The sequence below is a fragment of the Callithrix jacchus genome, chromosome 3 (genome assembly GCF_049354715.1).
Source record: "Callithrix jacchus isolate 240 chromosome 3, calJac240_pri, whole genome shotgun sequence".
Lineage (NCBI taxonomy): Eukaryota > Metazoa > Chordata > Mammalia > Primates > Cebidae > Callithrix > Callithrix jacchus.
Window position 1 is genome coordinate 78,197,026 of NC_133504.1, and position 11,593 is coordinate 78,208,618.

The window sequence follows — 11,593 nt, forward strand, 5'->3', positions numbered from 1 at the left end:
CAGGTTTTGATGTGGAAATGCCCCACACAGGGTTATTGTAAAAATTAAATATAATAAACTACATAGCACTGTACCTGACATGTTATAGGCTGTAATTATAGGCCATCTCCCTGGATGATCTCATCTACTCACATGCTGGATTACCATCTGCATGTTGGTACATCCCAAATCTGTATCTCTAGTCCAGAACTGAGTTCAGACATTTATATCCACTTGGGTCTATTTCAGGCACCTGAAAATGAACAGATCCAACATTCAGCTCGTCAGCTTCCCCTGCTTCATCCCCCATCTTTAATCATCTTCTCCCTTTTCCTATCTCAGTAAATGAGGTCAGCATCCCAAGGTAGAAACTTTAACATTTATACTTTTTCCCTTTATTGCCCTCATCCCTTCATCTCTTTCATCCCACTCCTAGTCAGATTCGTTACCAGTTCCTATCTGATGTACTCTTAACCAGCTCTCAGATATCTGCTTCTCTTCCTTTGGGTTGCTACCACTCTCATCTGGGCTCTCTCTTACTTAGGTTACTAGAAGTTTCCCAGTAGTCTCCTAACTCCCAGTAGTCTCGATACACAAGCAATCCTGTTTCCATTACGTTCATCCTTTTTCAGAAATCTACTTGTGTTACTCTGTTCACTGCCATCCATTCAATGTCAAGCATTATTTCAGCATAGTACCTGGTCCACAGTCCAACTCACTAAATATGGAAGGAGCAAAGAAGACAAGAAGGGCAGGAATTAATTTGGGGAAGGTTAGAACAATAATATTGATCAATCAGCAGTGTAGACGATACTTTAAACAGTAATAGATGAGATTCCCTGTCCTCTTACCTTTATTTTCACTTTACTATTTTCATTTTCCCTCAGGCTTCTCTTACTTTGCCTATTTTTCCCCCTACATTACATTTTTTCAGTCTTTGGTAGCTTCTCTATCTTCAACAAATTAAATGCAAAGTAAAATAATGATTCAGATAGTAATAGGAAGAAATAACATAATTGTTTTATCCAGCACTTTTGTATGGAGCTTTACAATTCACAAACCCCTTTCCTATAAATTTTAGGATCAGAGGCTTTCGGAAACTTCATCTTTTTCTTATGAAGAAGAAATAGTGAAAACTATACTTAATAATCACATATGAAGGGTCATGAGAAACATGAGGTGGAGAATTGTGCTTGTCATGCTTTAGAGTTTTATTTGTGACTGTCTCGGATATAATGAACTAAGTATAATATCCTTTCCTTTCTCTTCACTCAGCCAAAGGGTTTCTACTTCTTCACCAAGTTCAGTTAGGAGAACTAGCAGGATATCCTGCACTAAAATGACCTGGATCCCACATGGGGAACTTGCCAACTCAGCTGTCTCCTTCCTTCCTTCCTAGGGGGCATGTGGACTGACTATCCCTCTTTTCCTTGCCTTGCATCATTCATACCTCAGTTAATTCCATCTCAGTAAGTCCTTTTCTTATCTGCAGACACATATGAATAAGCTCACCTTCAGCCTGAGCATTACTTCAGAGAAAAACCTAACGTGAATTTGTTTCAGATTTTATATCAATTACAGTTTTGAAATTGAAAAATATTGTTAGTACGACTATTTCAAAGGGTTTTTTTTCTATGTTTAGAGGTATTAATTTTTTGTCCTTATTCCTTACTTCTATTTTAATTAGTATTAAAACCAATGAAATTGTTTGTACTTTGCACTGGCAACAGTTACATTGATAACTGAAAACAATTCAACTCTTGTATTTGTTTCCCAGAGATTACCTCACCCTTTTCTCAAAAAAAGGAGAGAAAATTGTTAATTGATTAACTTTATGAGGTAGCCTCTTTTTTCATTAGCCAGTAATAAAAATGTACTGATAAACCTGGATATTAAGGAAATTGATCTTTTTTTCTTTCTTTCAACAAAATATTTTCAGAAGTGAACATCCACTTGCTCAGCTCTACTGCCATTCAATCATGGAGCACCATCATTTTGACCAGTGCCTGATGATTCTCAATAGTCCAGTAAGTACTGAATTTATTGTTGTGGAATTTTAAAAGAGAGCTTTATAAATTCAGTTTTATTTTTAGGTTTTGGATTTATTCCCAGCATCATAAATTCTTGCACATACTTTATTCCTTTTTGGGTAAGGAAGGCAATGCCAAAACATTTGAGATCCTCACAGCCTCACTTCTGTAGACAACTAGAACTGTTTATATGTTGCCCGATAAGGGAAATTTGGTTATTCTACTGTGTGGCTATTCCAAGTTAGAAACAAACAAAATGGGTATTTTGTGGCTCTCAGATAGTTCTACTTTTTTTGTTTAATCAAGTGAAGTGGTTTCTATAGCTCAAGCATTTGCTTTCACAAAACAATACGTTTTCCTCTTTTGGTTCAAATTTCTAGTTGCTAAGAAACTATTAAAGAATAAAGCTATTTAACAACTTGGTGAAGTGAATATTTATCAACATAAGAAAGTATATGCTATGCAATGCCAAACATGCTTACATTAAGGAAAACAAGGTTAAAATAATATACACCAGGATATTAAGAATGGCTGTGCTGGTATAATAAAATATTAATCTTTATTTGGGGGGGGTGTTCATTGTTGACATTATCTGTTATGTGTATTGCCTTCATAATAAGAAAAAATGAAAGTTTTACATTGAACATACACAGTGCATGACATATACTCTTAAAGCTGTTTTACCATAATATCTCTAAGTTTACTCAGTGGGGCTAGTTCTTTCCTGAGCCCTGGAAAAAAATTCAGAGATTGCCATCACTTTTCTGGTCACTCATTTATAAATTAAAAGCCCTCTAGTTAGTTTAGGTCCCAATATATAGGGTAGAGTTCTCAACTCAGAAACCAAAATGTTTGCTCCTGGGTAGCAGTCCAAATTTTGAACATGATTTAAAGTTGCAGGTTTTCTGTTGCTGCACTGGTCGGCTTCTCCCAGTCCCTGCCTTGTGTTTCTTCTAGATCCTCCTCTCTCCCCAACCTCCATGTAATTTCTTACCCCTTCATAGTTGGAGAATGGGAAGGGAGATAGTAAGAAACATCAAAACATTCTTAACAGACTGGCACCAATATGAGTCTTGCCTTTTAGACTTTTGAGGCAGGAATCAGAAACAAGCCTACTCTAGGCCCACCTCCACCCAAATGATAGGAGGCATACACAGGAACTCCATGCCCCTCATGTGATTGTTTAATATGAATTAGTTCATGTGTAGAAGGGAGGTATTTGAATGGTATCAGTATACTATAGATATTCTATTATTTCATACACAACTTCTTTGAGATGAGAGGTGCCAGAATACAGAAGCTGAATTCTGACCTTCAGGAAGAAAGAAAAAAAGGCCTCCCCTTGGCTCCTGCATATACAGCCCTTTCCATTGTATCTTAGGAATATTAAAAATGAGCACTTGCACCTGAGGCTCTCTCCCTTGCTTCAGACTCTTGTAGGCTCTCAGGAGCTTGCTCTTCCTTCAGTGCCCACCTTAATAGCAGCCGTACTGTCTGAGTGATCAATTCTATATGCATTGTTGTAGGGCCCCCACAAACCAGCATTTCCACTTGATTGTTTTTGTCCATCTTTAATGTCCTCACAGGCAGCCTCCCGACCTGCCAGACTGGCCTGTCCAAGTTACTTCCAGAGGTACCAATTCTTGGTTTGGTTTGTGCTCTGGTTACAAAGTTGCATAGGTTTTGAGTGGTCTTTCCCAGTATCCCTTTTTCACATAATCCCTGTTATTTTTAGTGTTTTTCAGAACTGAAATTTTTTCAGAACTGAAATTTCTTGGGAATGTTTATGTCATATTATAGTAGAAACATCTGTACTTTTCTTAGAATTTGCTATGTGTTCCCACTGAAACTTTCATTTCAATATCACATTACAAATATAGCTCCAGAGGAAGAAAATATGCTTTTTTAAAGTATATTTAACAGTATTCCTATCAACTGACCTCTGTTGCTATATAACTTATTATACACTATGTTATTACTTAACATGTAAGGAATCTGATTGTATATATGGCTGGCTCAAATTTTAAGACTTATCTATATATTCTATCTTTGTAAGCATAATGACACAGACATTATATCATCAGCTTTTGGGAGTAAAATGTAAGAATATAGCACTAAAAGACATTTCATATTCCACTTGTAATTTTTTATCTTCAAATAAGTATCAGAAGGTATTTTCTGAATAATTTTCTGTTTAGCCTAGAATCTAAAGTAATTTAGTTTTAAAAATAATGTTTATGGTTGTAATTATAGATTATTGTCATTAATTAGATCCATGCCACAATTTCAGCATCTAGTTATCCTCTAACCAATGTGTTTTGGCCCTAGCCTAGCATATCCAGAAGTTCCCCTGTCTTCATAACAAATCCTTTGCCTTCAGATCTCATTCCTAAGCATCAGGGTTTTTTCTTGGCAGTAAGATACAGGAAGCACATCTGACTCAATTTACAGATGTTGTTTTGATCATATTCTGAGTGTCTGGTTTGTGTGTTTTACTTAGTTCAAGATTAGAGGACCACTATACTTTAAATTACAGACAAGAAATAAAAAAATGGTTACATAGTAAAAACTTCCAATGATTTGCACATGGATTAGCTACCTGTTAAATATTCCTTATAGAAGTTTCAACCCATGCTTTCTTTTACCACTGACCAGTAAGTGCCCTTCGGTTCATGCCCTTTACCCATCTACATTAAGATGTTCCTAAGGAATATGCACTGTTATCATAACTAAGTTAAAATTATATAAATTTGTACCAGAAATGTTACTGGATTTATTTTAAATTCCATAGAGAAGTGACTTTTTTCATAATCAATTGTGTAAAAAATTTACCACTCCATTATTCATATCTATTAACATGCTTTGATTTTTTCAAAATTTTATTTGCTGTTAGATTTTAACAATTAGTCTGCCCTATGGAAAAAGATAGCGATTAGATTTTAAGTCTGGACTAAGGCTTAAGGAGTATATGAGTTGGAAAAACATACATATGTAGGCAGATAAAGCACTATGAAGCTGTTTATCTGTATGACACAGGGGTGGGATGGGAGCATCGAAGGGAAACATTATTTCATGGTATTTAAGTGTGCCCTCCACATCATGAGTTTAGAATACTGGGCATGTGTTTAAGATATGTGAATATATTTCCAGATTTTGTTCTTGTCAGCAGCTTCTCCCTGGAGTGCTAACTTGGTTTTCTTTTTTATAAAGGGCAATCAGATTCTCAGTGGCCTCTCCATTGAAGAATATAAGACCACGTTGAAAATAATCAAGCAAGCTATTTTAGCTACAGACCTAGCACTGTACATTAAGTAAGTTTTAAACAATATCCTGAGAAAGAAGTCTTGGATCATTGCATTGTTTCAAATTTTGACCTCCATATTGAGAAATTTCAAAGCACAAATGTCCTGGCAAAGCTGCTTATCAGACTATGGAGCAGTTTCTTAAAGGTAGCCAAAAAGTCTACTCCTTTGGCTACTTATTGCTGAAAATTACAGAATACATTATTATTTCTAATGTTTATCACTGTGTCTCTGAAACTATATACAAATCTAATAGCCATCTCAAGGTCATTCTAAGCCATGTTGTCTAAAGATTATATAGGTCATTTGCTATTCCTCCTTTCCCTTTCCCCCTCATGGGGACGACTTCTGACCATTTCATGACTCCTTTATACCATCATCTAATCTTAGCTGGGCAGAAAGGGGGTTACTGCCAAGCAAGTAACTCTTGTTTCTTTTTATTTGATTTTGACAGAAGAATATTAATATAGAACTTTGAACTTAGTGATTCTAAAACAAGAGCATACATTAGAGTGGTCTCTGTGATTATGCATTTTCATGATTAAGCTGCCTTTCTAAAATCTAGGAAATACTTTTGTGAATTTGGGCAATCATAAGTTTTCAGCTCCTAGACTGAGAGCTTTGATGCATGCGTGGGAATGCGGGGAGTCAGGGAATTACACTCAGGATTCCTTGTAACATGAGTCTCTCTCCATCTGTGAGGGATTCACATTCATGGTTCTAGTCACTCTTAGGAGAAGTAAAAACAAATAGAACAAACACAAAAACATATGCCAGATATCTACTACTATATATCTAGAAGTAACTGCATGTGCTCTTAGAGCACTTCGAGGTTAAGACAAAAGAATACATATTAATAGTAAACTTCCATTTATTAAAAATAATTGCAGAATAAGGATTATCAAATTAAGAATTTGAAAAATAGTGCCTAGCCAACCTTTGCAGGCCATATGGGTCTCTTCTTTGAACCCTTATGAAACATACTTTTCATTTTTGGTAATCATATACAATCAGTTTTATTACATAAGTTTTTCTTGAGTCTTGTGTCTCCAGGTAGATATTAAACACTGTAAAAAGAAAAACTTTTTTCTTATGCTTTCTTGAAATGCTTAATAATACTGGGCATGTAGGAGGAATTTACTGTATACTAGATATTATATTTACTGAATAATAAGAAATGTTATTTTAAACTTTAACTAGTCTTTGTTTATTTCAGAACCACTTTACAACTTTATAATTTTTTTATCCTATACCATGATAAATGATTGTTAAACTGAAACCTATAGATCTTATTCTGCCATGCACTTAAAATATCTGAAATCATTCTCAGCATCAAATTTTTAACTCATAGTTTCATTTTTCATAAAATAACAAATTTTCAAGAATTGAAATTACCATTATCTGTGATCTATAGTTAAAAATTAGATGAGGTTTAATGTTTTACCCAAAGCAAATGATAAAAGGTGGAAAGTGAGATATTAAAGATTTGAAAATGTTGATTTTACAGTGGGTTCAAAGATGGGGGGAAAAATTCGACATTTTCTTTTTTTTTTTTTTTGAGACGGAGTTTCGCTCTTGTTACCCAGGCTGGAGTGCAATGACGCGATCTTGGCTCACCGCAACCTCTGCCTCCTGGGTTCAGGCAGTTCTCCTGCCTCAGCCTCCTGAGTAGCTGGGATTACAGGCACGCGCCACCACGCCCAGCTAATTTTTTGTATTTTTAGTAGAGACGGGATTTCACCGTGTTGACCAGGATGGTCTCGATCTCTTGACCTCGTGATCCACCCGCCTCGGCCTCCCAAAGTGCTGGGATTACAGGCTTGAGCCACCGTGCCCGGCCAAAATTACACATTTTTTAACCAAAAATTTACTCCATGAGTCTTTGTAGACCAAAGGGATGAGAGCCTAGGTAGTTATTATAACTACCTTTTTTTTAATGTTGCAGGAGGCGAGGAGAATTTTTTGAACTTATAAGAAAAAATCAATTCAATTTGGAAGATCCACATCAAAAGGATTTGTTTTTGTAAGTATGTTTACTATCTTTAAAGCTGAAGTTCTTTTACCCAGTTAATTTTCTATTTTTTCTATTAGTTTTTATTGCAATGATTTGTTACAACATGATGATCTTAAAGGCTGTCAGACTTTTCCAGTGGATTGTACAAAGAGTAAATGTGAAATTTACTTGAAAAGAATTGCATTTACAAATCCGAGTGAATGAATTGTTCCTTTATTCTAGAAAAACCTTTAAAATGTGGTGGAGTATCAATATATGGTTATAGGATTCCCTTATTCACTTTCCTAATTCATTGCAATGGAAGTGCTGAAAATATAAAGATTGCAGAAGCAAGATGTAGCTGTAAAATGTTTACTTCTCTTAAAGAAAATCTGGAAAGATGCAGCAGTGAGGTCTGGTCTCTAGACATGGAAGCAATACTATAAAGTCTCTATGACTAAAACAGTTTGATATTGGTGCCAGATCAGTGGAACACAATAGAAAATTTAGAATTGCATAACACATATAGTATATAATAAAGATAACATATCCTGACTGGAAGAAAGAGAGAGATGAGTGGATAACCAAATGAAAAAGACAAAATTAAAAAAAATAATAATAAAATAAAATAAAATATATGCCACTGAGGATGAAGACATACTGCGATGCCACAGATTTTAAGATATGTCCTGATTTCAGAGATGTTAAAATGTGAGAAAATGTGCATGTGCATATAGATGAATGAGGGTTATTTGGCACATGCTAAATGTGAAGCACCTGTGGGAATTCCATGAGGCCTCAGGAGCAAGGTCTGTGATAGAAATACTGATTAGGAGGCCGTTGGCACAATGCAGCTGAAGCTGAGGGAACATAGAGTAAGACTATGGAACGTCACTAAACATCTCAAACCCAGTTTTCTTGTTCAATAAAACAAAAGTCCTGTATCACACAAAAAAAAAAAGAAAAAAAAAGAAAAAGACAAAATTGGATCTACTCTAAAAACTTAAATTCCAACTGAAACATAGAGTTCAATGCAGAGAATTAAATCATAAAAGCACTAAATAAAAATATAAGTGGATTCTTCTATAACCTAGGAGTGAGAAAACTTTCTTAACTATAATTCAACATGTGGAAATAATAAAGGAAAAGACTGAAAAACATGATTAATCATTCAAAGGCTTTTCATGTAGAAATTACCACATGTTGAGTGAATTAGGATAACCTACTATAATTTCTGATCTAAGACCTTTATCAGTGTGATAACTGATGTTATATTTTAATGGTTAATTAGTAGTCATCAAAGCACTTTCATCATATTGTCACTGAGAATGGAATACCAAAGTGACAAAAATAATAAAATCAGGCAAGTTTTTACCCAAAGGTTAATAATTTTTCATGTTCTGGAACTAAATGAGGCAGTTTGAGGACAAATTCCAAAAGTTCAAAGGGAAATCAAAAACAGTGATGCTCTGTTATCACTATATCAGGTAGACTTCTATATAAATTGTTTGTTTTTCTTTGGTCTTTATAAACTCCGATTTCCATTGTTTAGAGGATTTTAACTTTTTTATTCATAACTATTTACTGAGGTCATATAATAACACAAAAGTAAATAGGAGTTGTGGGTTTCTTTTTTTTCTGTAACAGGGCAATGCTGATGACAGCTTGTGATCTTTCTGCAATTACAAAACCGTGGCCTATTCAACAACGGGTATGTTGCTTAGTGACAATAAAAATAATAATTAAAAAGTCAAAATAACATTCTACCCTGCAATCCCACTACTAGGTATCTATCTAAAAAATAAATCTATCTATTTATTTTACAAAAAATACATCACTATGTAAAAAAGATACTTATGCATTAGTCATAGCATCATTTATTATATAATAGCAAAGTCATGGAACTAACCTAAGTGTCCATCAAGAACAGTTGACTAGATAAAGAAAATGTCATACATATGCACCACGAAATTCTTTTTAGGCAGGCATCAAATCATGTCCTTTGAAGCAGCATGATTGAAGGTGGAGGCCATTATCCTTAATGAACTAACTCAGAAACAGAAAATCAAACACTGCACATTCTTACTTATAAGCAGGAGCCAAACGGTTGGGTACACTTGGACATAAAGATGGAAATAATAGGCACTGGGGACTCCAAAAGGGGAGAAGGTGGGAAGAGAGCAAGGAGTGAAACACTACTCATTGAGTATAATGTTCATTATTTGAGTAATGGGTATACTAGAAGCCCAGTCCCCACCAATACACAATATGCCCCTACACTAGATATGCACAAATACCCTCTAAATCTAAAGTAATTTTTTAAAGGTGTTACTCTTAAAGCTAGCTTCTGAAGAATGGAAATTTTTTTAAATTTTTAAATAGTATTAAAAACAGATAATTGAACATGAAAAGGCTTTCTTTTTTAGAAGATACATTTGCACATGATATTTTTAAGATATATGAAGAAAGATAGCATCAACATTAATGGAGCAAAAACATTGCTGTTGATAAGTTTTCATTTCAGTGTGCTAGGCTGAATATACCAAATTCAAAAATCCAGAATGTTCCAAAATTCAAAGCTTTTTGAGTGCTGACATGACACTCAGAGGAAATACTTATTGGACCAGCATTTTAGATTTCCGATGTTTGGATTTGGGGTATTAACTTATACTTCTCACTTACTTGTTTCTTAAGGACATCCCTTTAATGACCTTAGAAATGAGAAGAAGCAAAATTACTTTTCTTATGATTAGCATTCTAGGCTATACCTCAGCTCTAAATAGGCATTAACAAGTAGAACTTAACGATTTCTGGGCTTGTAGATGTAGGAAGTATTGACAGGAGATGTCAAGAAGGATCTGAACAGAGCCTGTTACCAGGAGGCTAGAAAAAAATCCTTCCCTCTAAGTAAGTAACTGCTGTAATGTTTTGCAGAGGCAATATAGACTCAGAAAAGTGATGGATGTCCATGCAGTGACATATATCTTGTGTTTTTGTTTCTCAAGATTTCATTTTGAGTCTTTAATGTACTATTTAGCATTGTTGACAGCCTGGTGTTGGTCAAGGCTCTGGGCTGCATAGTCAGGGAGCCTAAGAAATCTTCTACAGGCTCATCTCATGAAACAGACATACAGAGCAAACAAGATCAAAAACTCATTCTCCACGTGCCAAAGCCAACATGCCATATGCACTTACGTGATCTTTACATACCTTCCTGCCCCATAATAAATAAGACTATATGCGTATTTCTAACCAGGGGAGAGAAGGGGAAAGAATGTGTCTTCATATACCCTTTCTTTCTCCTGAATTAAACCCTTGTACATATTGTTTTAGGGTGTGAAAATAAATGAAGGAAGAAAATATTTTTAAATAAAATAAAAGGAAAAATGTTGGAAGCTACTAAAAGAAAGAGAAATTTACAGAGGTGAAAAAAGAGTATAATGGAATAGTTAAGAGAGCATGCTTTAGACATGGAGTACTTGTCTTCAGGTATCAAGCTGCTGCTTATTTGCTATAAAAGGGAGATGTATACCTCCTAACAGGGCCTTCATTCACAGTCTCTGTTTTAAAGAATGAAATGCTTTTCATTGTCAAAACTGAGTCTGTTAATTATTTCAGATAGCAGAACTTGTAGCAACTGAATTTTTTGATCAAGGAGACAGAGAGAGAAAAGAACTCAACATAGAACCCACTGTAAGTATGAAACTTTGTTGGTAGGAATTAAACTGCATTTTAAAATTGTAGACTCCTTTTTATGGTTCCATGGGATCTTTCCTTAGGACCACAGTTTCTCACTTTATTTTTTAAAACTTTTTTCATATTGGAAGAATTATAAATGTTCATTACAGAAAGCAAATCCAAGAAACGAGCACAAAAATACTTTTGGGGTCAGCATATTGTATCGCTGTTTTTTGTAATTTGTTTTTCCACTTAAGTATTACAAACCACTTTTCATTTTTTATCATGATTACTGAAATATATGTAGCCATAATTTACCCACTTCCCTTGGTGTAATGTTTGCAATGTTCACTATTACAAACAGCACTGTGATAAACGTCCATCATAGAAGTTTCACTCCTACTCCTTGGTTCTCACCATGAAAAGAATTTAATAAAGAAACTGTGGCTGACAGGGAAAGGTAGGAGAGATACAAAAAGAAACACAGAGGAAAAAAGACCAGATGTCACACCCACACAACTGTCTCCCCATTTTTCTTAGCATTCTACTTGTCTACTCTTTGTTCAAAGTTCTCCTCAGAAGTGTTTCCAGAGCAGTATTTCATCTATCAT

The 11,593-nt window shown here is 34.8% G+C and overlaps 2 protein-coding genes across 52 annotated transcripts in view; one reads left to right on the forward strand and one right to left on the reverse strand.

Moving 5' to 3' along the window:
• PDE5A (phosphodiesterase 5A) overlaps positions 1 to 11,593 on the forward strand; it is a 130,787-nt gene that overhangs the window by 111,495 nt on the left and 7,699 nt on the right. For all 8 annotated transcript variants that reach the window (XM_017970274.4, XM_035293043.3, XM_003732444.6 and 5 more), the window contains 5 exons: positions 1,919 to 2,006; positions 5,220 to 5,320; positions 7,257 to 7,334; positions 8,952 to 9,015; positions 10,923 to 10,997. In XM_017970274.4, coding sequence (XP_017825763.1) covers positions 1,919 to 2,006; positions 5,220 to 5,320; positions 7,257 to 7,334; positions 8,952 to 9,015; positions 10,923 to 10,997 — 406 coding nt within the window. The remainder of the gene's footprint in view (positions 1 to 1,918; positions 2,007 to 5,219; positions 5,321 to 7,256; positions 7,335 to 8,951; positions 9,016 to 10,922; positions 10,998 to 11,593) is intronic.
• The window catches only part of LOC118152213 (uncharacterized), a 106,588-nt gene that overhangs the window by 28,578 nt on the left and 66,417 nt on the right, over positions 1 to 11,593 (reverse strand). For 27 of the 44 annotated variants that reach the window (XR_013532949.1, XR_013532931.1, XR_013532947.1 and 24 more), the window contains one exon: positions 133 to 232. The gene's annotated coding sequence lies outside the window, so the exon portion shown is untranslated. Of the gene's footprint in view, positions 1 to 74; positions 233 to 519; positions 698 to 11,593 lie in introns of those variants that run through there. The other 17 variants (XR_013532948.1, XR_013532935.1, XR_013532929.1 and 14 more) reach the window with 4 other exon arrangements.